We start from the raw sequence: 23,866 nt of genomic DNA, 5'->3' as shown, positions 1-23,866 counted from the left end.
TCACAACAAATTCGTCTTTTTCTATCGATGATTATGACTTGAAAAAGCTGATATCTTCTCTTCTTCTTCACCTTCTTCTTCACCTTTCTTATCTTTCCCAACAGTCTCACTCAACAAAATATGTTCATTGCCAGAATCGACACGTCAATCATATCAACATAAAATTCGTCATTTTCTTCTTTTTGAATTTGAAATTATTGCCATTGAAGTCAAGTTCTTCAATCATCAACGTCTTCTTCTCTTCCAGTATCCTCATCATACATGAAGTTCATTTGAATTGTTGACATCATTTGACAAACACAATTATCCTTTTTCTGAGGGACAAAGCAGTTCAACCACACAAAGACAGTTAACGATTTGTGGACTTCCATCTTCATCTGTTTGCATCTCTCTGCCTTTCACATATTTTGTGATAAAGATTGTCTATTTCACCTGAAATCAACTCAGCGAATGATTTATTTTTATCAATCGATATTCCTCAAGTTATTTTCAACATCTTTAAAAAAGGATTGCATTCGTTTCACAATTCTCAATTGCTTCGCCTTCATTGCTTTCATAATCTTCTGATTCTTCATCGTCATCTTCTTTTTCGTCGTCGTCTTCTTTTTCTTCTTCTTTTTCTTCTTCTTCCCCTTCTTCTTCCCCTTCTTCTTCTTCTTTTTCTTCTTCTTTTTCTTCTTCTTTTTCTTATTTTACTCTTCCTTCTCCTCCTTCTTATTTTCCTTATTTTTGTCCTTTTCTTTCTCTTTCTATTTCTTCTGCTCCTTCTCTATTTATATCATCTCCACAAAAAGATAGCTCACACACCAAAATTCACTCAAACAATCGCATTTCGTTGTCAATTTTTTTCGTCTCCTCTTCATCAAATGTAAATTTTTTAAACACATTCAGGCAACATTCAACAGAATTATTATTCGAAACCATCTTTTCCTTCTTATTCACATCTGTCTCATAAATTTTCATCTCATTTTTTGTATTTATTTTTTTCATTTTTTTAATTTGGAAAACTTTTTTAATTGTGACGAACTTTTTTCTTTGCATCATTCAAATCTTGTTATTAATTTGATATAATGTGTTTTGAATATATATTGTAAATAAATTAAATAAACGTATTCCACGAAATTTATAATGGTTATTGGTCCGATCAGGAAAGAAAAGAAAGATTGAATTTCTTGGAAATACTGACTTCTATTTTTAAGTCATTTCCTCTTTTTTACTGATCCACTTTTTGTACAACAAATAATTGATATTGTATGATCCTTTTCCATTTTACAAGATGAATAAAGTAATTCGCATTTATCGATTTATTCGAATTATGAACTTTACCACATAAGCTTAACATATCATGTTATAATAGAATGAAGGAATCTTCTGACAAGAAGCATCTCAGCGAATTCCGAGAGATTTCATTTTTGGAATTGCTTTCAAGTTTGATAGTTTTATTGTTTTTTAAAATGCAAATCGTTTAACTTTTATTTATTTATTCACTTTTTGACTTATTTACTAATTTGTTTTGAAGAATTATACACTGAACCCGGAAAATGCGCTGAAAATGAGCAGAAACAGAAAATCAAAGAAATGAATGAACTGATTGGTGAGATGGATGAAGAAGAATTTGATTCAGTTTTCACGATTGAACTTTTCAATAAAATGGATAAAATGATAGAAGAAAAGGAACTGCTATTGGAAGATGCCATTTTGCTGTTGAAGGAAATGGGATGTAACAAAGTTATTAAAAAGTTATGGAGTGTTAGCTTCAATTGTTCTTCGTTATGCAAAAGGTTAATGAAGATGATTGTTGATGAAAATAGGAAAAAAGAAGAAAAGAATGAAAATCTACTGCTTTATCTTTGTGAATGCTATCTTCTTCTGCACAATGACTCAGAGAAGTTGCCACAAAAATTGCTATCTATTTGTCTGTCATCCCTTCTGAAAGCTGCTTTGAAGAAAGAAAAAAGAAAGGAAACTCAAAGTGACGTTGAAATAGTATTTGCTGCATTGAGCAACATTGGACAATGGGTGGTATGAACTTCTTTTAATTCAAGATGTTTATTGACTTGCGTTTTTTGAGCAGAGAATTGAAAAAGAGCTTTATATGAACGAGATGATAGAGATAATCAAACATCATCAGGAGCATCACAATCTGACGCATATTGCGTATCTGTCAGCATGGGTGTTTTTGATGGACAGATCATTTGGAGAAAGAGGGCTGGAAGAAGTGATTGCGAATGAATTACATATTGCAAGAGAAACAGCAAGAGAATTGGAAGAGCTAGCAAAGTGTGTCGATTGGGAAAATGAAGAAGAAACGAAAAGGAAGAAAGAAGCATTTTTAATAAAGAAATGGATCTCTCTTGTCACAAGCCAGTTTCCACTTTTGATATCGCAAAAAGAGGACAATGTCGAGCTTCTTCATTGCCTTGTTCAGCTGTGCAGGGCATCAAGAGGGAATGGACGCAAAATATATCGAAATTGCGCCAATATTTTTCAAATAGTTGCAGAAGTGAAAAAGGTGAGTGTTGAAGTTTTGATTAAAGGAAGAGCAATTGACGTGATGTTGGAGGAAATGCAGCAGTCGACGTTGGATGTTGATGTCGCAAGTGGCTGCTTGAGATTCTTCTTTGAAGTTTCCAAAAAATTAGATGGGAATGATGACATTGAAATTTATGAAGACAAAAGAAAGGATATAAAAATGGAGATATTTGAAAAGATAGAAGAAGAAGGATTTGAAGATGAAGTGACAAACATTTTTGGTATATTTTTTATTTTTAACGGAGAATATTACGCTGAAATGTCTTTGGATTTGACGGACTATCTTGTGAATAAGTAAATTAATGAAATATATTGAAAAAAGAAGCGTTTTATTTATATTTCTTATTTAATTTTATTTTTTTCATTTCAAAATTCTATAAAAATTCTTTTTCTTTTTTTCTTCGGCTTTTTTCATTCAAAAAGCAATTTAAGGTTCGAATTTCGATCGTTTCTGCAAATAGAACAAAAAATATATAATGATTAATGTGAATTGAACAAAGAGTCTGAACACTCAAAGCGTCTTGAAATGGAGAAGAAGAGGATTCAGCCGAATAATCACTTGAAGGAAAAGATGAAGATAATTGAAGGCGACTTAATATTTCGTTGTTCTTTCTAATGCGTTGGTGCATTTTCTTTCATACAGCAGCTTCACACTTTGTTTCTGTTTGTCTTTTGATTCTTCGATTTTTCACTTTTCTGTCTTTTTCAGGTATTGTATGAAGCATCTACCAACAAGAAGAGAGAATTGCTAAAATTAGATCCATAAGCCGAAGATGCTGCTGAGATGAAATAAGGCTATGAAATGATGATGTGTGTTATTCTTCTCAGGTGAGAAAGTGAAGGGAAAGGCAAAGAAGTTGGAGATGAAAACAGAAATGCAAGACAATAAGTATTTCCTACAAAAAAAAATATCAATGCAGGCTTTTGATAGCAAATGCCGGAATGATATAAGCAATACATTTGTTTGTTTTGCTCTCTTTTGCTGAAAGTGTATCTGCTTCTCTCTTTTCCACTTGACTGATTTGCTGTCAACAACTTTGGCTGTGAAAACATCTCAAAGAAGCATCTCTTTCTTGTGCATTCTTCAAAAGCTATTCCTTTTCTTTCGAATAATTCGAGCAAAAAGAGATAGCAGCGTGAGAAGAATTGATGGTCCAAATAAATAATACAAAAAGTTCGTTGAGAAATGCAAACGAAGAACCTTCAACTCGTCAGATAACTCGTTTAATTCCAGTGGAAAGAAGTCATCGAACCGAAAGGCAGAAGTCAAAGTCTCAATCAGAAGTTGAAACAGATAAATCCTCTGAGAAAGCAGATGATAAAACGGGAAAGTGGAAACTGACACATGGCGAACCTGAACAACTTATTTCTGAACAATCTGTTTGCTCTTGCTTCAGCTTTGTCTTCAACTTATCCTTCTTCTTCTTCTTCTTCTTCTTCGACTTCAGCTTCTTCTTCTGTAAGCTGCCACGGTTGAGAAATGAAATGTTGTCATGCACAAGTAGTTACGAGACAAAGATTGTCGAAAAACAGTTCATTCTGCAAAGTACATTGAACCGCAACAGAAGTGCATTCATCGTCTTTGCTTCAACTCTCAAAGAAAAGTTGAAAAAGCACGAGATATTCGGACTGAAGAGAAAAAAGAAGAAGAAAAATGATAGCTATGATGCTTTGAACTGCATTTGAAGCGATGAAGAAACAATGAAATGAAACAATGTGATGATGCGACAATATTGAAGAAGGTGATGAAGGAAATGAAGGAAATGAAGGAAATGAAGGAAATGAAGGAAATGAAGGAAATGAAGATGAAGATGAAGAACATGAAGAAGCTTATGAATTAAAATTCTGAGAAAAAATATCAAACATTTTCCCGTCGAAACATGCAAGAAATGCGGTCAGCAATAAACATTATAATCATTCACATCTTTTGATACACCAAGCAAAAAATACCTCCAAAAAATAGTTTCATAATGCTTGGTGATTTCATCTTCATATCCTTCTTCCTCAAACCTTTCAAATATCTTTCTTTTTATCATCTTCCTTTCCATCTTCGAAGGTTTTTCTTCACTTTCTTTGCTTGTTTTTCCTTTCAGTCTTTTCGAAACAAATCCAAGTAAACTTAGAATTTCCTCCGTTAGAGATCTGTTCAATGTTGATTGGGAAATTTCTTCCACAAACAAGTTAGCTGCTCCTTCTTCCAGCAAATCGGTTTCCGATATGAAGTTTCTTGTATACATTTTCTTTACGCAATAAATACAATCATAACACAATTCTCTGTGCAATTCATTCTGATTGTTCCTTGCTGCTCTGAACAGACTGACAAGACAGCCAAGAAGATCAGAGCATTCGCCTAAGCCTTCCTTAACACCAGAAAACAACTTCTGCAGTAGTTTGCACCATCTCAATATTGTTATCATATCTTCCTCTTCTTTTCTCTCTCCCTTTTTTTCATTTTTCTTCCAATCCACACATTTCATCAGCTCTTCCAGTTCTTTTGCTGCTTCTCTTCCAAAATGAAGCTCATTCACAACGATTTCTTCCAAACTTTTGTCTGCGACAAATCTGTCTATCAAAAACATCCAAGCCGATTGATATGCGATTCGTGTCAGATTATGATGCTCCTTATGATATTTGATGATTTCTTTGATCTCATTCAAGTACAATTCTTTATCTATTTTCTAATAATAATAATAATAATAATAATAAAACACAAAAATAATCAAACCACATTATACTCAATATTGCTTAAAGCCAGCAATTCCATTTCCACTTCCATTTGAGTTTCTTCGCTTTCTTTTTTCTTCAAGGCAATTTTCAGGAGATAAGGCACACAAATTGATAACAAATCCGATGAAATCCCACACTTGAGCAAAACAAAGCACTCGCAAAGATCAGTCAGAAGCTTTTCATTCTTTTCATCTTTTTTCTTTTCTTCTTCAATAATCATCTTTTCAAATTTTCTGTGCAGCAAAGAATTATTAAAGTTATTACTCCACAAGAACAAAAGAACTTCGCAATATCCAACATGCTTCAATAACAAAATGGCATTTTCCATTGAAATTTTCTTTTTTTCAATCATTTTGTTCATTTCATTAAACGTTTCTTCTGAAAAAACAGGTTCCAATTCTTCTTTATTCATTCCATTAATCATTTCATTCATTTCAAGGATTATCTGTCTTTGATCTTCTTCATCGCAATGCTCAAGCTCAGATAACAATTCTTAAAAACGAAGAAATGTGAAAGCCAAGAATTCAAACGTAACAATATCTGCAAACCGGTGAATTTTTTTGTGTTGTATTCCGTCTGTGTTTTAAAGAAATACTGTACCAGAAAACAACAGCATTTTTATCATTCATATTGAATTCGAATATCATTGGACAGAAGAAATAGATGAAAAATAAAAATTCAAAACATCCATAAAAATATGTGTTTATACCATTCTTTCTTTTGCTAACATTCTGGTAAAAGATTTTGAAGAAAACCAAATGTTTTTTCTTTATTTGTAATGGATTCATTGATCGAATTGTTTTCTTTGAAATTGAATATTCTTGTGCAGGATTAGAATTCCGTGAGTAAACATAATCTATAGAATTAGAAATAATTTTTCATTTGTAGGCAAAAAGAAATGATGAGATGCATTTATGTTGATATTCATTAAGATGATTTTTGAAATTGGATGTCCGACGAAATACAACAATTTTATTTTTAAATGAAAATAACTGCATGCATGCATTTCATATTGTTCTTTATGTTGTGAAGATATTTCCATTCGTATCCTTTCCAAAGTGCAGGAATCCGAATTATTATTGAAATGGCCAATCTCCGCTTTGTCGAGCAATACTACGAGAATGGAGCTGATTATTATATAGACATTGGGAAATAAATGAAGTTACGGAAGATACATGATTTTTGTTTGGAACAAGAGGTGAAAACAAATTCAGCTGATATTTTTGTTGAATGAAGATTTATGGATGGAATTCTGTGAAGGCCAAAATCTGCACAAAATTATATAGCATTTTGGAATATTAGGCAGGGAGAGCAGTTTGGGGTATTTTTTGGCAAGGAAAGCAACTGGCAATATCAAGGGAAGGATATTAATCACTAAAGAAGTCAAGAATTCAACGGAAAAAAGGAGAGCTTAGAAATATCAGTTTTATTTATTAGGCTTTCCTGTTTCTCTGACTGTGCCATGCAGATACGGAAAGTAAGAAAAAGTTATTTTTGATTCCTTTTTGCTTCAAAACAAATGAGAAACACCATTAACGAGATAGCAATTGTCGAATGCTTTTTGGGAATCAAACAGCATTAGGTACAGCTGCTTTTAGATTTCATTCTTCGAAGGGACAGCCATTTTGAGTGAGCAATGTGATTATCATTCGAAGTTTGCTTTCTTCGATACCACAGCCGATGAAAGAGAATTCGATGGCTTTTGCTTTCATCGTTTGTTTTTCAACAAAGCTGTTGTTTCACTCATCTTCTATGTTTGTGCACGGTTCTTTGAATTTTGTGCCTCGAGCATCAGAGAATGCATTTCAGAAGCATCGTTATCTGCATCAAGAGCATTGATAAGCGAATGCCAACCTTTCCATCCATCTTCCTCCTCGATGTTGAAACACAACCAACCCATTCAATTGATTTTCATCAGGGATTATCTTCGTCATACACAATCTCATTGACATATGATACCTTTTTATCACACAGGTCGAAGAGTCATATCATTCAAGCACAGAAGTTTGAAAATTATTATCTTCCTTATCAACTCTATATTGTAGTCTAGGGTGTTAATTCTTCTTCTTCCTCTTCCTCTTATTCTTTTTCCTCTTTCTTTTTTCCTTTTTTTGTTTTTCCAGCACCCCCAACAAAATTGCTAAAGGCGGCAGGACCTCATCCAGTCCCTTCTCCAATTCCTTCTCTGCAATCTCCCCCACTTCACGCACTGCAACCCCTCGCCCCATCGCTTCCTCGTCAAGCTTTACCACCACACGCCTCGACTGCAATTATCGCAATAGCAACAGCAACAGCGACGAGTCAAACTGATCGTAGGTCGACGGGAACGCATTCACATCCACTGCTTCAAAGATCCGCTTGCCCCCAGCCTTTGTTCCCACCGACGCTGCAAGAAAGGAAGCGGACACACCAGCGGAACCGAAAGCATCGCTGAAAGCGCCACATCGTATGCACATACAACACCCCCCACACAGCACCGCCCACTGTGACACAGTATATCCCAGCAGTGTCTGTAGCGCACTTGGTAACAACTTCATGTGATTTGCATGTGCCCCAGTTTCTTCTGGCACAACAATCCGCATCCGTCTATTGATGAAGTCCATCGCTGCTGTAGACGTGCATAACACCTTTTCCATCAAGGAATCTGAAGGTTCAATCGAAGGAGCGGTGGATGATGGGAATGACCGCTTGTCTCCTGCTGCATTCTTCTCTTCTCTTTTGCGTTGCGCAAATAGCGAAGAAACAGACGAAGAAGACAAAGGAGCTGATTGAAGAAATGACTGCTGAGCTGTACAACGTATTTTTGGATTTTTGAGAAGCGCTGTTATTTCTAGAATGATTCATTAACATCATAAAGCAAACTATCAGTCTAAAACTTGAAACAGAAATCACAAACTTTGCCAGCGATAAGCAGAATGTACCATTAGAACAATTGAGGAAGAATAAACACAGGCAAAGAAAGCGAGAAAAGATAAGAAGATGCTTTTTGTGCTTCAGACAGTCTGAAGAGGAAAAAACAGAAAGGCTGCTTAAGCACAAAAACAAGAGGCATTTGAATAAAGGATGATGGATGCTATGTGGTTGAGGAAGAATTTTGAGGAAACTAACTTTTGAAACTATGTAATTTAGCCAAAGAAGAAGAAGAAGAAGGAGGAGGAGGAGGAGGAGGAGGAGGAGGAGGAGAAAGAAAAAGGGAAGGAGAAAGAAAAGGAGGGAAGAGAGGAAGGGGAAGGCGAAGAAGAAGATGAAGAAGATGAAGAAGATGAAGAAGATGAAGAAGATGAAGAAGATGATGATGAGGATGAGGAAGAAGAAGATGTTGCATCATCAGTATTCCCTGGACTGAGTGTTGGATACTATGATTTTCTTATTCTTCGGTGCTTGGATACTTTGTGTCTTCTTGTCAAATTGCGCAACAACGAAAACGACATTGCAATTTGCAATGGACTTCTGACGTTGCTTTCTCTTTTGACTCAGTTCTCTCAGACTCCTTCTCCTCCTCCGTTTTCATCTTCTTCAACTTCTTCTTCTTCTTCAGCAGGACCAGCTGCTGATTCTACTCACTCGCAGGCGCTCATTCCGCCTTCGCCCACTTCGTCTGCGGAAGTTGTTCTTCGAAGTGCCACAGTGCTGTGCATCATCATGCAAGACCTGAAGAAATATCGGCTGTGGGTCATCCAGTCAGACGGGATTGGAGCGCTTAAAGATGCCATGAAGCAATACAAGAGAAGAGAGAAGCTGAGAGAAAGAAGTGGAAGTGGAAGTGGAAGTGGGGCAGGGGAGGCAGGCGGTGAGGGAGAAAAGCGCGCGAAGCGGGAGAAAGGAAGAGCGAAAGAAAAAGAGATGGAGCAGAAGGCAATCACGATGATTCAGAAGTGCTTGGAGATGCTTACGCCTGTTGAGCCGGGGATTGCCAGTTCTTCGTATTCCATCACGTCAACATCTTCGTATGAAGTGTCACATCCAGCTGCAAAGGCAAAGGCAAAGGCAAAGGCTGCTTCAAACTCCTATTCTCCTTCTCTTTTCTCTTCCTCCAAGAACAAGCCAGCTCCGTCTTCTCCAATCCGCATTAAAGTCATTTCTCGTTAATATGATTGATGCACAATTGAGTCATGCATTCTAATTTTTATGAAATTTTATGTATTAGGTGAAAGGAAAATATGAGTGATTTTGGTTTTACAACATGAAATGGAAGGGTATTTGTTGATTGGTGATAATTTGAAAATAAAGTCAATATTCCTTCAATGTTTTTGTACAGATCCTCTTCTATTTCTTTGACTTTGTATGTTTCATTCAGCCTTCGATCACATTTTATGTGATGTGTCATTGGATAATAAGGGTGGCACTTTCACCTCTGACCCTTTTTTTACCCCCACCTTTTTTTTTGTGGAGCTGGCCACGGCTTAATACAAGCTCATAGCCAACAAAAAATAACTAGAAATGTTTATTTTAATAGATTTGACTTATACCGAAAAAATTTATTAACGAAAATTTTTTAACTTTGAGATCTCGGTATTTTTCAATTTTATTTTTTGATCATTAAATTGATGGTCTTTCCATGGATATAACATTCTGGAAGTTTTAAGCTACACCATCATTACACATCTTATCCTTTTTATTATTTTTAAAACTTTTCACATTTCACACGTTTCTTTTTCACTTGTTTTCTCATTTCATCCACTTTTCGAAAAAATGAAAATTTTTGATTGTATAAAAGACAATTTTTTTATTTTATAAGCTGTCTCTTATTTTTGACTCAATATATTGTTGAACACTCACATAATTTTTTGCTGAAAAAATTGTTTCTGGTTGGAAAAATCAAAACTACCGAAATTGATGTTTTTCATTTTTCTATATTAAATCAAATTTGAAAAACTATATTGTATATCAACATAATTAACATTCTAATATATAATAAGGATTATCTTAAAATTTTAACAAAAATTCATCATTCTATTAATAATTCCATTTTTTCGAAAAGTCGATGAAATGAGAAAACACGTGATAAAGAAACAAGTGAAATGTGAAAAGTTATAAAAATAATAAAAAGGATAAGATGTGTAATGATGGTGTAGCTTAAAACTTCCAGAATGTTATATCCATGGAAAGACCATCAATTTAATGATCAAAAAATAAAATTGAAAAATACCGAGATCTCAAAGTTAAAAAATTTTCGTTAATAAATTTTTTCGGTATAAGTCAAATCTATTAAAATAAACATTTCTAGTTATTTTTTGTTGGCTATGAGCTTGTATTAAGCCGTGGCCAGCTCCACAAAAAAAAAGGTGGGGGTAAAAAAAGGGTCAGAGGTGAAAGTGTTACACGACATTCTTTCTGCCTATCACTTAAGTATGTTCAAAGAATAATTATTTCGTTGAAATTCAGGAGAATGTTTAAGAATTAAATGATGCTTCTTCTATCATTACACAATAAAAGCCTTTGCGACAGACCGACATTTTCCAAAATGTTCGACAAGTCGACTGACAATGCAAAAATATTTCTGTAAAAATTAATTGAATTTTTATTTTTTCTTATTCGTTTTTTCTAATCATGGTATCTCAATTTTTCGATTAATAAATAGAAAAACAAACAAATCTAAGATTCTCTTTTTTTTTTTTGATGGAAATGACTTATTTTTAACATTTTGCTAATATGAATTTGATTTTTCATGGTTTCGAAATTAAAAAATTATCATTAGTCCATGAAAAATAACTTAGTATCCTTTTTTATCAAAAGATTTTCTATTTTTCATTTGTTTCAAAAATTCATTTTTTCAATAAAGATCAGTCAGTCGAGCAGATCAGTTGTTCGTCCAGAAAAATTGATTATTTGACAGATATCATGAATCAATTGACAACTTATGAGGATTTTTTAACAAGCTTGCCTGTGGAATTTCAAAACAGTGCAAAATCAAAAGAAATCGTTTTAATTTGACATTATTCAAATATTGACGGAAACTTTATTATTTCTTTTTTTTCAAAAGAGTGCTGCATAAAGCAAAAAAATAGAAGAGCTGAAAAAAATGATTGGTCATTTGTTGAGTTGGAATGTTCAAAATTTATAATTTTTGGAAAATGGTTGATTTTTCAAGTTTTGATCAAAAATTATATCATTTCATTTGTTTTGATTATTATCAAGTTCACAGGCATCCGAATAACACTAGAGAAGACATGGGTTATTCTTTTTGAAAAGTCGCAAACGTTTAACTGATCTGAAAATTAGATCAAAAAAGATCAAAAAATGTTGATCATTCCGTTCCCGTTATTGTTTTGAAAATGTTATATTTTGTAATTTATTTCGCTTTTAAAAGAAAAACAGGATAGAAATATGTTGAAATTATATAGATTTTTAACTTTATTTTGTGATACACTTATGTCAACATATGCATACCAGCTATTTGAATAAAATGAATTAAATGTTTTTATTTCTTCATTTTCATTTCATCTGTTCGAATATTCATTATGAATTCATGGATAATTACTTTGTTTTTAATGTTATTTTTGTTGAAAGATAAATAAAATTTTGTTCGCTTGAATAAAAGAATATTTTAATTAAGAATTATCAAACAGGAAAATTTTATTAAAACAACGCTTATAACAATCGAAAGATATTCGAAGAGTTGTAAACATTGAGCAATTATTTATATTATTTTTTAAAATTGAAGTTAGATATTTTAATTTTCAAAAAAATCTCCATTTATTACAAACTCAAAAATGTAATCTCTTCAAATATAAATATTCAAACAGTTTGTATCAAACAATTTTCTTTCATCATCAGCACCTGCAATTGATCCTTCGGATGCTTCTGCGTCATCAGCTTCAAACACGTCGGAAGTGGTGTTGGACGACATCGAGAGGCGGCTGGAGTGTATGGGCAGCACATTCCGCTGTCGCTGCAGCTGCTGCTATCACCGCGGGAGCAGCAGGCACAACAGGAATATGTTGTGGCACGGTGTGTTGTGCTGCATGGAAATGTGTTATGTGCGCACACGATGTGGAGCTTTAGACAATGCTTTCGGTTCCGCTGGTGGTGCCGCTTCCGTCACTTGCAGTTTCAGTAGGCACGAAGTCGGGGAACAAGAAGATCTTTGCAGCTGCAGATGTGAATAGCATTCTTGTCAATCAACGATCTATTTGAACCATCGCTGATGTCGTCTGTATTGAGCGGCTGGAGAAGCGTTAACATCAGCGAGGCATGTGATGGTGAAGCTGAAAGATGAGGTGATAATGCGCGAAGCGGTGGAGATTGCAGAGAAGGGGCAGTCGGAGGCAGGGCTGAGGATAGAGGATGTGGTTCTGTCTCCAGCAGTGATTGCGTTGGCAGTACCAAAGTGCGAGTTGATAGAGAGGAATGTGATGGGAATGAGGCCAAAGGCGTGTATCCAACGACATACAGAGAGTTTGTGGAAAGAATAAAACAAAACCAGATGAAGCTGGAAGAAGCAATTGCGCTGCTGATTGTGGAGGCGCTTGGGCTGAGTCGGCTGAGGTTTGTGAAGGCGGAGACATGGATAGCGATTTTTTCAGAGATTCGCCTGCAACAAATGCTGAACAATGCACTCACTTTGCGTGCCTGCTATGTAACATCGGAATTCGCGAGAAATAAGAATGTTACAGCAGGAAAAGAATATGAGTGTTTGAGTATTTCTTCAATGAAAAGTCGAATTGAAATAACTGGAGATGTGGAGCAGTTGTAAACATCAGTTGATCGTTTGACAATAATCGAGGAAAAAGACAAATTCGATGAAAAAGTTGAGGAAGAAACTTGCTTTCTTTGTGCTGGGTGATAAGAAGAATAAGAAGAGGAAGAAGAAGAGGAATGGGGAGGAGAGGTTGAGCGAAGGCAGAATAGCGGAGTGCTCATTGTTGTTGAATCTGGTGGTGAGCTGAAGAGAAGTGTTCTGGTTTAACAAGGCAGTCAACGAATGATGTGTGTGATTTGCAGACAAGCGGTTTGTGACTGTGCTGGACGAACTGAACATGCTGCTACCAAGAAGTCGTACAGCTTCGTGAATCAACGAACGTAGATACAGCAGAAGCACAACACCGAAGAAGCAGTTGTTACTGGAGCCGTGCGAGATTTTGGTTCAATATTCAACAGGGGGGTGGTATGGATGAAGCAGACTATTGAAGAAGACTTGGTAAACAAGTTTTGTGCTCTTTTGAGAACGTTTCAGGTACAAAGCAGAGGAGCGCGAGTTTGCTTGTCGTATCTGCATCGTCTGGAAGGAGTTGATTCAAATGCTTTGCATGCTTCTTGCAGCATATGCATATGTGATGCAATGACGTGGTAGCGCAGGTTGGAATGATACATGGATGATTGGGAAAATGCTATGTCAAAAACGGCGGAGTGTGTTGAAATGACATGGATACCAGAGAAGGAGCAGAAGCAGGTTATGAAAAGGAGATGCCGAGCAATTGCAAGTTGACAATGTGAGCTCATGCTTTTGTAAGTGTGTTTGATGACCCGTCTGATGCGTAGACGCAGATAACACGGTTGCATGAGGGGAGGCAGGCAGAGATGCAGACAGCAAAGGTGGAGTGGTCGTTCTTCAAGTTGGAAAAGAGGCTGGACACAGAAAAAGATAACTTCCATTTGTGGTTGAAGTCAGCAGCGTGGCTAAGGAATACAATGGATTAAAAGTCTGTACTGATGCATCAGGTTGTGACAAAGAAGACTTGGAGGATTGAGGCAAGTTCAGATGCATGGGATACGATCTGTAAAGAAGCAGCAAGCGAAGAGAAAATTGTGGTCTCGAAGACGATAAAGATGAAGAACATGAAGAACATAGTGATGGGAGAGGGAATGGAAGGAGCGCAGAACCGGAAGATCATCTTCTTTTTGTGGGAGACGACGACTGTTGAGTTGAATGAAGAGACAATGGAGGGGAAGAGGAGGCGTGTGGTTATTTCGACGGAAGTGATTGCAGGGAAGGGGCAGAGCATTACCGTAGTGACAACAGCCGATGAGAGCGAGGAAGCGAAGGTGATGGATGCGGATCAAGTTTGTGTCACGGAAGAAGGAAAATTGAGGGAAAAGAAGAAGGAGGAGGAGAAGGACGATTGAGTGAAATGCGGCTGATGAATGTGTTTGACCCGAAGAAGCATGTTTTGCAGAAGATGCACTCGGCGCTGATTCTGCCAGAAAAAGTGCTGAGAAGCAGATGTTGGGAAGCAGAAGATGAGAAGGATGAAGAAAAGAAGGAAGAAAAGAAGGAACAGAAGGAGAAGGAGAAGGAGAAAATAAAATCATCTTTATCAACATCATCAAGATGTGAAAGTGAATGTTCCAGTTCAAATGGGAAGAAGACAGGAGGAGTGTCATTGAAGAAAGCAAATCTTTCGAAATGTGTTGCGACGCGGAAGAAAAAAGATCTGTCGACATCTTCATATGAATGCTACAGTTGCTTTGGAGGAATTCTTCATCTGCTGAAGTGCGTGATGAAGGCGAAGACGAAGAAGAATGAGGGAGACGAGGCAAAAGTGAGGGCATTTGATGTGTGGTGTAACGCATTTGAGGAGCTGTACAAGTTGGTTGATGAGGATGAAGATGAAGATGAAGATGAAGATGAAGATGAAGATGAAGATGAAGATGAAGATGAAGAGAAAGAAGAAGAGAAAGAAGAAGGAGAAGAGAAGAAGAAATTCCAAGAGTTTTGCGATCAAGACAGCGAATTTACATATGAACAGTTTCATGGTCTGATATTCAAAAGAACATCGAAATACTTTGCGAAAGCGATTCGGCCTAGTTGAGCAAGCATAAATAAGAAGATAATTAACCACTATTTTCAGGGCTTGTGCGACGTGGGGATGTTTGAGGAATACGCAGAGACAGCTTTGTGTGCTGGGCCGAATTCAGTTAAGCAAGTGCCTGTGCTAGCAAGACTGGTGGAGTTGGGGCAGAAGGCGAAGAAAAGAGGAGAAGGAAGAGGAGAAGGAAGAGGAGAAGGAAGAGGAGAAGGAAGAGGAGAAGAATTACTAAAGAGGAGTGTGAGGAAATGTGTGGCGCTTGTGGAGAATGTGAAAGTGAAGATGAAGAAGCAAGCGAGATATAAGAAAGAAGAGGAGAAGATGTTTGAGACAGTGCTTCGATCGGGATTGGATGTTGAGGGGTTGATTGAGGCAGAAGAAGAAGAAGAAAGAAGAAAGAGCAGTGTGAAAGGAGCATCGGCGCGAGCATTCAACGAAAGAGGGGTTTTGTCACAAGATGAAAGTACATATCAGAACGATGGAAGTGAAGGTGATTTGAGTTTGCGTTTCGAATGAGACGGCAACGATAAAGCTAATGGAGCTTGTGCAGAATAAAGAAGGGATTCTGCCTGACATGCAGAAGATTATTTTCAACGATGTGCAGCTGAGTGACATGCGCGCAATGGGTGGGTGAAACATTCGGAACAATGACGAGCTGAAGCTGATGCTGTGTCTGCTTGGAGGTGCAACTGAAGCGAAATAGCAGATGAGGCAGACGAAGCAGATTGAAAGAGAGGTGAGGTTGAGTGGTAGAATGGCAATGTTGATGGTTGAGACGGCAGGAGCAGGTGCATTGGCAGTGCTGATGCTGATAACGGTGATGCAATCGAATGCAATACAGAGAATGAGCAAGCAGTAGCGATGCCTCTAAAAGCATTTCAGATTGTCCACTCATTTTCAGCGGATGTACAGTTAAGTACTAAGAAGTTGTAGAATATGGAAGCAGAGAATGAGCGTTATGACTTTGCTTCTTCTTCTTGTGGCTCTTTTGCAGATGGTGGTGGAGGTGGTGTTGAGGAAGAAGTAGAGATAGCCAATTGTGAAGTTCCTGCAGGTGGAACATTCAAAGGAAGAGATGGAGAAATAATATTATCGCGCGAAGACTATTCTGACTGCTCCAATTGAGTGGAGCCATTTCTATCTGGATAATGAGCGATATCTGCTTTGGGGAGCTGTAGAAGGGAAAGAATGCGATGTTTGAACGTGCATGAAGGTTCTTCCTTTTGTGTCAGTGAATGTGATTGAAGGCACTGATACGTTTACGTCAGCAGCGTTTGTAGCCGCACTGACAGATATTTGTGTGCGGCCGGTTTGTGTAGAAAAGGTATTAAAGACGATGAGATGAAGTGGAAGTTCTTCTATTTGAAAAATGAAAACAGCAGCTGTGCTGTTTGTGAAGGAGGTGGAGTGGTTTGATGAAAAAAAGAAGTGAAAGAAAATGAAAGAGAAAGAAAAGGATAAAGGCAAACGATAAAACACAGATCGGTGTTGAACGGGCCAAGCAAATGCATGCACATGAAATCGGTAGTTGTGCAAAAGTTTGTATATGATGTGGGCTAAATGTGGGAAGTGAAAGAGGAAGGGTGGAAGGCGAGGAAGTATGTTGGATGGGAGAAGATGCGAGCAGGGTGTGTGTGTGTGCGATGCGGTTCTGACGAACACGAAGGAGGTGCAGAGGTCTGTGGAGGTGTTGATGCAAGTGCCAGGAGTGTCGATTGTGCTGCAAAGGGGCAGTGCGACGAGGACACAGAGCGTTGTTCTGGGGGCGTATGGGACGCAGACGGTGTCGTATGCGTTCTATTTCCCGGAGGGTGGGGAGTTTGTGCACTATCCGGCGCAAATGGCAATGCGAGGGCATTTGATGTACTGCAGCCGAGAAGGACAAAGATACTTGTGGCAGAGCGCGCTACTGCACGGCCAGAGCGAAGAGATTGGGCGTATGTGTCGCAGGAGACAGAGATAATAGTGTTGCTGGAGTTTCAGGAGAAGGAGAATCTCCTCAAAGCGGATGAAGAATTTTCAATGATAATGCTCCGGAGGGAGGAGAAGAGTATGTTTGAGAGTGTGATTGCGTGATGTTTCCTGCGTGTGAAGATGACTGTGACGAAAGCAGATGTGTGTGCGCTTCAGTGTTGCCCGTTTATCAATGTGCAGACTTTTGTGTTAGGGAAAGAGTGCCAAAAATGTGAATATGAAAAATCTTATATAAAATTAAATATAAAAGAAAAAAAGTTTCAAACCATCGGTTACAATAATTATTATGTTTATTTTTGCCAATAAAAGTCATATTTGATTCCACAAAATAAGATATTCATTCTGAGTTTAAAGAAAATCCGAATGAATTCAAACATCTGCAATTATCAGAATTCTTTCTAATTCACAAAAAAGAATCGATGCACACTATGAAAATTTCATGAATCAGCAATTACAAAATAAACTGAAAAACGCAATCACATATTTATCATTAATTCTCAATTTTTGATTTTGATCAAAAAAGTTGATACATAATTTTTTGAAAAATATATATCTTCTCATAAAGAAGTTTGTTATGAGCCTACTAACATCACTGTGTGAGTTTTATATTTTCATTTGTATTATGGTAACGGAGTGTTTTTTTATTAACTTTCATGGGATTAATTTTTGATCCATAGCGACTTTTCAAAAAGAATTACCCACATAGTAAAAGTTCTCTTTGAAATTCAAAAATATTCAGCTTGGATAGCTTATACGCCTGTGAAAAATGATGGTACATTGAAAAAAGATGGACATATTTATTATTTGTGTCCAAACAGCAAAGAAGGAGTTAATTGTGGAGTTTCCGGAAGAAAAGGATGTGATGGAATAATTAATCATCAATGTCCCCTTTTGACAAATTCATCAATTGTTAAATTTATCAAGCAGAATAAAAATCTCAATCAAGCAACTTATTACTCAAATGAAAAAAAAGTTCCATTTCATTTTCAAAACGATTTATTGAAAAAACAATTTTTGAGGTTAATTGGACATTGTAACATTGCATTTTTGTCCGCTTATTCATCTGAGTTTAATAGTTTCATTTCTTCTCTTATACAGATTTCTCAACAAAATCCATCATTTTCTCCCGAAACCATATTTCCCACATTGAATTATAGAAAACTATCTTCAATAATTCATGAGGAAGTGGATGGTGCAATTAAAGAAAGGGATGCTGCAATTTTCAATTCTTCAGTCGGTATAATGATTGACGGTGGAGTGATTGCTAGCAAAAAGAACACTGCGGTAACTGTGGTTCCGTTGAATCCAGGTGCAAAGCCAATGTTTTATAAATTTGTTAAAGCATGCTACACTTCCTTTGATAATTCGCAACTTGCAGTCCAAATTAGGCATAGGTCTGAATTGCACAATTTTGTTGAGGGCATTAAAATATCCTAAATTCACAAATTATTAATTGTTTTAATTAATTGAAACTCAAATCGATCGGAAATAAGCAAATGAACAATGATGAAAAACATCAAAAAAATGATCAACGTCCCATAATCAAAAAGTTTCATGATCTATCCCGCTATTAAATACTTTTCATATTTCATATGGGATTCTTTTGCTTCATTGCATGTTTCAAGTATTCATGTTTGTAAATAATTGCTATTTATTTTTGTAATTATATGAATTTTGGATTTTAAATTTTAAGGTCTTTGCAAATGAACACATCTTTTGAAGTTGATCAAAGATTTCAATAAAACATATAAATGCATGTGAGGAAGGAAGATCATTTCGTTCACTGGACGAATTCGTTCACCTGGTGTGAGCGGAATGGCTCAAAAACTACTGGGTCAGGAACTTCTTATTCAGAGGAGCTTCAAATGGAGGGGCGATTAACATGAATAATCTGGGATCTGGAACGCTTTCAGTGAAATTTTGTTCGTTCAAAGACTGCACTGCATATTGTTGTGGTGGTGGAATTTTGTGTGCTTCTATCAATTCTATCAAAATAGAGAACAACTCGTTCAATGCATGTAAAGCAAAAAATAGTGCTGGAGGAGGGATGTATGCTTATTATATCACTTCGTGTGTCAGGATCAGCGGTTGCGAATTTCAGAAATGCAATGCGGATAGAATAGGAGGAGGGCTTTATCTCGATAATTTTAATGTTTCTGGATCTGGATGCGTTGGAACGGAAAGTGGGAAAGAAGAGAGAGTGCTTGTGTGTTTGAGTGCTCATTCACTTCATGTACACTTTCGAGCACCAGCGAAGGGGGGATGTTTTGTTTCAATGTTCCGGCTGCATTCAAAATGTGTGGCATCCTGTTCATTTCGTGCTCAGCTGTATCATGTGGCAGAGGATTGTATTTTGTTCCAAGTCAATCAACATCCCCAAGCAACAATATTTATTGCTATTTCTTCTTCTTCCATGATTGCAGATGCACAACAACTTCTCCTCCATATGGTCATGATGTGTATTTTTCAGATGGAAGCAATCTCTTCTCATCGAATAACCCTTTTCATGAATCGTACACATCAAATACAAATGATAAGAGAGTGTGCTATTATTATAATGGTTATCAGCATACAGAAAAGAAGGAGTGGTTGAAGGAAGGGATGAAGAATCGGTATGTTGGTGTGGGTGGGGATGATGCGAGCAATCTGTGTGGGATGAGTGAGGCAGCACCGTGCAAGACAGTGGGGCATGCTGTGGGGTCGAGCATGGCGCAGCTGAGCTCGACAATCACAGTGCTGGGTGGGAGGCATGTGAGCGAAGGGGAGACGATCAATGTTGAGGAAAAGATGATTTCAGTTGTTGGGAAAGGGAAGACAGTGAGTGTGATTGGGACGAGTGCGCTTTCTTCGCCTGCAACTACTCTGTTTTGCGTATCTTCTGGTCAACTGGAGGTGGGGCATGTGGGGATCGACCACAACGCGGCAAGAAGCCCATTGCAGAGTGTGTTTGTGATGCCTGCTGATATAGAAATATTTTAGCTTGCTAAAATAAGAGATAATCCCAGGTCTGAAGGAGAATCCTATCTTGGAATTGTTATTTGCACACACTTCACCACAGTTACTAATAATAGCTGTTGAGTAAAAAAAAAATAGATTCGAGTGCTGCACCACAAATACCGAATCACACACTGTGGATAGAGTGGAATATTATTCCTGATCCAGTCAGAAGCAACAATTTGAACCAGCTTTGTTATTTTTCACAAATTATTTGAATGCGCTGTTTATTCATTGCTGTAATTTTGTCTTTTATTTTTAACTACTTTTGAAATGATGAATAATTGAACATATTGTTTTTTATTTGTGCAAGTTTTTGCCAATTCACACTCATTTCTTTTATTAATGCGTTAGCAAACGTCAGCAGCTTTGCAAAGCCAAAATAAAACATTTATACATAGTTATAATCGAGCTTGTTTTGAATCCTTTGTCAAAAACAGGAAAAAAAATTTTGCACGAACAACAATTAACCATAAACAGCAATGAACGAAAAAAAGGATGAAATGAAAAAAGAATCAACAATGCGAGAAAAAATAACAAAGAATGCAAAGTTTAAATCTCTCTGTAAAACCACAAGGTAATCTTTTGTGAATTTTCGGAGATAACCTCATTCTTCCATACATTGCATCATTTAACTTCTCCCCTTTCCTTCATCTTCCTTCTCTTGTTTCAACAAGCTCCACACACTCCATGTGTTCTCCATCTCCCTCTTCTTTCCTCTCCTTTCAAAATGCCAACTGCCCCTCAACCTCACTCAACAGACACATCTGCTCCATCAGCCATGTGCCCATCCAGCATCATTTTCTCCGCTTCATCCTCGCCCCCCAACAATCTGCCACTCATCATCCTCTCTCATTTCTTCTGTCTGCTTTTCTCATCCTTTCTACTCCAAAACACATAGTATCTGTCACCTCCTTCAACATTGCCAACAACCTTGCCAGTGTGGAATCATCACACCTACAAACATTCCTCACCCCATTTCATTTTCCCATCGCAACATCTGCAATCCGCAATTCTTCTTCGTCATCCTCTTCGCACTACTTTCCATTTATACCAAGCTCAATAACCAAGCTCAAGAATTCTTGACCAACTTTTTCTAACACTCCGCACCTTTCCATTCCTTCCTTCAGTCTCAGCTTCGCTGCACATTCAAATCTCAGTCCATTTGCTTTTATTCTATTCATCTAACCTAAATACCTCTGAAAAAAGTCTTCCAACTACGCATTTCTTCTTCTTCTCCGTTGTTTCCACTGTTTTATTTGATTCATCAAAATTTCGATATTTTCCTCCTATGCATTCCTCTCATTCATGTTTTTCAAATCCTTATCGAAAATACTATCTTTTCAACACACATTCTAATCCTTCTTTCATTTCCTCCTTTCCGAAACAGCGATTCGCATTTTCCAACATTTCCATTGCATTCATAAACAAAGAATTGCAGGTTTCATTTATAATCGAAACTTTTTTCAGGAGCCAAATGCAAAATAAATGTTTCTATGTTGAAACAACAAAAAAATTAATTGATTTTTTAATAATCTTTAATATCAATAAACATTAATAAACATACCATTAGACATGCATTCATCAACTTGTGTTTTGCATTTCCACTGTTTTACAAATACATTTTTACGTAAAAGCGGATATATCGAGTATTTTCTTATTTGGAAAGAATAATGATAGATAAAAGAATATATATGATTAAACTTTCTAACTACAACAATAAAAATTAAACCTTTTCTTCAAATATAGCATTGAAAAATCGTTTGAAACTCCACAAAGTCTGAAAATTGAATAATAAATATCTTGCTTTTCAAAAGAAAATGTTATGGGACAGTGATCATTAAATTATTATTGAGTTTTTCAACATTGTTTATTTGCTTATTTCCGATAGATTTGAGTTTCAAATAATTATAACAATTAATAATTTGTGAATTTTTCATTTTTAAATGCCTTCAACAAAATGGTACGATTCAGACCTATGCCAAAAATGGAGATCCAATCACATCATAACAAACATTTTGCATAATTTTAAATTTTTTTTAAAAAAAATTTTTTAGCTTGTTCATTGGATGAAATTTGAGTGACAAAAGAGTTTCATTAAGTCAGTCATTTTCGCAATTTGTTTCAAAAAATGTCACAAGTCGCAAAGGATCATGTGATAATCTCAATGAATACTTTAAAAATATAAAATTCAAAAATATTAACAATGAATGAAGACAAACAATTCCTTTTGCATGCATTGCAGGGAAAGTCACTTCATTTAGTGACAAAGCAAGATTATATATGAAAAAGAAATTTGCTTCCAAATATTCTGCATTGAAACAAAAATATTTCTCATCTTTAATATTTCAGAATTCTTTTTCCTCTTCTTATTTCTCCACATTCCAAACAAGAATTGCATCCGACACCTCGCATCCTCATAGCTTTTTCACTTTTGATAAATATTAAACAGTTGGCAAAAGCTTTCTTTTCTGAGTCTTATCTGTCTGTTGCGGCTTTTGACTGCAATTCCTGAGGATAAGAATGTTCAGCTCAAACAAATTTCTTCTTCACAAAATTCTTCTCCATTATTGAAAACAATCCATTGGACAATCAGTTCATCAGGGTTTTCACATCATTTCTCTGTTCTCTCTATCCAGAATTTTCACCTTCTTTTCCTGCAGTCTTCCTATTTTCTTTGCTTCTACTCCACAAATCCTCTTCTTTCCCAGATTCATTCAGCGCTCAATTATCTCCACCCTCCAGAACCTCTCCAAATTTCTGCTGCTTTCCTAATAATTCTAATAAACAATTAAACAAATCAATAAAAAATAACAAGACAAAATAACAAAAATCAAAGTGATTGAAGACAATATCAAATAAAGTTTATTAACTCTAATTAAAAATTACAAATCATCAAATAAGCATCACATTTTCGCCCTGTTGCATTGTATTCACACATCGGCCGCACTTTCAAACACAATCTTTCTTTCTCTTTTCGCCTGTTCATTTCCTTCACTCTTATTTCTTTTTCTTTTTCTTCCCTTTATCATGCCTTGTCCCTTCCTTTCCACATTCTTGCTCCCTCCTTCAACAAATGAGCAAACAAAAAAGTGAACATTTTTCTGCTTTGGTTATTTTTTTCAAAATCTCTAAATAAATACAAATAAAAAGAATATCAGCATTAGCAGATATGGGGAAAATTTTATCACTTCAAGCATTTTCATTGAAAAATTATGCACTTTTCATTAACTTTTTTATATCAAAAAACACAATAAAAATGGGAACATTTATTGACATTAGTGAAATGTCACAACACTTAATATTATTATTTCAGCGATGCCTGTTTACGGATATGAAAATCAAATTTATTTTGAAATCTGAGAAAGCGAAACAAAGTCAGAAGCGAAACTATTTTTTCATGCTTTATGCATAAAAAGCTTGAAAGTCCGTATTTTCCCCCATTTACTCTTTTTGAACTCAATTCTTTTGTCACTGAAACATCATTTTTCCGAAAATTTTTGGTGCACTTTGTGGATTTAATGAAAAAAGAATAAATTTGGAACGAAATATAAACATACTTTCCAATATCTTCATTTTTATTTCATTTTTATTTTGAAACACACTAGGAACACCAAGATAACGAAAGAATTAAAATCAAAGGCTAAATAATTTTGTATCATTAAGAGGGTTAAAAACTGATTTCTGAGTTGTCTTCTAACAAAATTGAAAATTGTTTTGAAAAAGTTTGAAAAGTGATATGCTTGTTTTTGAACTTGTTTATGTTAAAAAAAAATAGAAAAGAAAAAGAAAAAAGAAAAGAAAGGAAAAGAAAAGCCGAATGAAAAATTTTAAATACGATAACAATAATAAAATAAAAAATAGATGAATTCACACGGAAGATAAAGAAG

The 23,866-nt window shown here is 36.0% G+C and overlaps 10 protein-coding genes across 10 annotated transcripts; 9 read left to right on the top strand and 1 right to left on the bottom strand.

Annotated features, from left to right (window-relative positions):
• The first annotated feature begins 1,134 nt into the window (after positions 1–1,134).
• MONOS_5850 (uncharacterized protein) lies at positions 1,135–2,932 on the top strand. Its single transcript, XM_067876033.1, has 4 exons — positions 1,135–1,251; positions 1,335–1,428; positions 1,520–2,022; positions 2,075–2,932. Exons 2-4 carry the CDS (start codon positions 1,359–1,361, stop codon positions 2,828–2,830), a joined length of 1,329 nt encoding a protein of 442 aa, XP_067720466.1. The 5' UTR covers positions 1,135–1,251; positions 1,335–1,358; the 3' UTR covers positions 2,831–2,932.
• Positions 2,933–7,358: 4,426 nt separating this feature from the next.
• On the bottom strand, positions 7,359–8,183 carry MONOS_5851 (uncharacterized protein; the record flags this gene model as incomplete). The annotated part of the gene is made up of 2 exons (XM_067876034.1): positions 7,359–8,089; positions 8,156–8,183. 2 exons carry the CDS (start codon positions 8,181–8,183, stop codon positions 7,530–7,532), a joined length of 588 nt encoding a protein of 195 aa, XP_067720465.1. The 3' UTR covers positions 7,359–7,529.
• Positions 8,184–8,238: 55 nt separating this feature from the next.
• Positions 8,239–9,975, top strand: MONOS_5852 (uncharacterized protein; the record flags this gene model as incomplete). Its single annotated transcript, XM_067876035.1, has 2 exons — positions 8,239–8,259; positions 8,389–9,975. 2 exons carry the CDS (start codon positions 8,239–8,241, stop codon positions 9,346–9,348), a joined length of 981 nt encoding a protein of 326 aa, XP_067720464.1. The 3' UTR covers positions 9,349–9,975.
• Positions 9,976–12,458: 2,483 nt separating this feature from the next.
• On the top strand, positions 12,459–12,674 carry MONOS_5853 (uncharacterized protein; the record flags this gene model as incomplete). The annotated part of the gene is made up of 1 exon (XM_067876036.1): positions 12,459–12,674. The coding sequence occupies one exon, from the start codon at positions 12,459–12,461 to the stop codon at positions 12,672–12,674; it is 216 nt and encodes a 71-aa protein (XP_067720463.1).
• Positions 12,675–13,911: 1,237 nt separating this feature from the next.
• MONOS_5854 (uncharacterized protein) lies at positions 13,912–14,325 on the top strand (the record flags this gene model as incomplete). The annotated part of the gene is made up of 1 exon (XM_067876037.1): positions 13,912–14,325. The coding sequence occupies one exon, from the start codon at positions 13,912–13,914 to the stop codon at positions 14,323–14,325; it is 414 nt and encodes a 137-aa protein (XP_067720462.1).
• Positions 14,326–14,378: 53 nt separating this feature from the next.
• On the top strand, positions 14,379–15,011 carry MONOS_5855 (uncharacterized protein; the record flags this gene model as incomplete). The annotated part of the gene is made up of 1 exon (XM_067876038.1): positions 14,379–15,011. One exon carries the CDS (start codon positions 14,379–14,381, stop codon positions 15,009–15,011), a length of 633 nt encoding a protein of 210 aa, XP_067720461.1.
• A 57-nt stretch (positions 15,012–15,068) lies between these two features.
• On the top strand, positions 15,069–15,524 carry MONOS_5856 (uncharacterized protein; the record flags this gene model as incomplete). Its single annotated transcript, XM_067876039.1, has 1 exon — positions 15,069–15,524. The coding sequence occupies one exon, from the start codon at positions 15,069–15,071 to the stop codon at positions 15,522–15,524; it is 456 nt and encodes a 151-aa protein (XP_067720460.1).
• Positions 15,525–16,568: 1,044 nt separating this feature from the next.
• Positions 16,569–17,084, top strand: MONOS_5857 (uncharacterized protein; the record flags this gene model as incomplete). The annotated part of the gene is made up of 1 exon (XM_067876040.1): positions 16,569–17,084. One exon carries the CDS (start codon positions 16,569–16,571, stop codon positions 17,082–17,084), a length of 516 nt encoding a protein of 171 aa, XP_067720459.1.
• A 1,140-nt stretch (positions 17,085–18,224) lies between these two features.
• On the top strand, positions 18,225–18,702 carry MONOS_5858 (uncharacterized protein; the record flags this gene model as incomplete). The annotated part of the gene is made up of 3 exons (XM_067876041.1): positions 18,225–18,376; positions 18,533–18,614; positions 18,676–18,702. The coding sequence occupies 3 exons, from the start codon at positions 18,225–18,227 to the stop codon at positions 18,700–18,702; spliced, it is 261 nt and encodes an 86-aa protein (XP_067720458.1).
• A 31-nt stretch (positions 18,703–18,733) lies between these two features.
• On the top strand, positions 18,734–19,961 carry MONOS_5859 (uncharacterized protein; the record flags this gene model as incomplete). The annotated part of the gene is made up of 3 exons (XM_067876042.1): positions 18,734–18,786; positions 19,062–19,188; positions 19,521–19,961. The coding sequence occupies 3 exons, from the start codon at positions 18,734–18,736 to the stop codon at positions 19,959–19,961; spliced, it is 621 nt and encodes a 206-aa protein (XP_067720457.1).
• Between the last annotated feature and the right edge of the window lie 3,905 nt (positions 19,962–23,866).

The sequence above is a fragment of the Monocercomonoides exilis genome, assembly GCF_001643675.1.
Source record: "Monocercomonoides exilis strain PA203 chromosome Unknown scaffold53-602328, whole genome shotgun sequence".
Lineage (NCBI taxonomy): Eukaryota > Preaxostyla > Oxymonadida > Polymastigidae > Monocercomonoides > Monocercomonoides exilis.
The sequence above is the reverse complement of the archived record's forward strand: the minus strand, read 5'-3'. Positions and strand labels throughout refer to the sequence as shown.

What these genes read in the sequence shown, in the direction of transcription:
- MONOS_5850 (XM_067876033.1), top strand. Translation starts at nt 1,359, where the DNA reads ATGAAGGAATCTTCTGACAAGAAGCATCTCAGCGAATTCCGAGAGATT. An exon ending in ATTTTTGGAATTGCTTTCAA is followed by an intron (nt 1,429 to 1,519) that starts GTTTGATAGTTT and finishes TTTGTTTTGAAG; the next exon opens with AATTATACACTGAACCCGGA. An exon ending in GCAACATTGGACAATGGGTG is followed by an intron (nt 2,023 to 2,074) that starts GTATGAACTTCT and finishes TTTTTTGAGCAG; the next exon opens with AGAATTGAAAAAGAGCTTTA.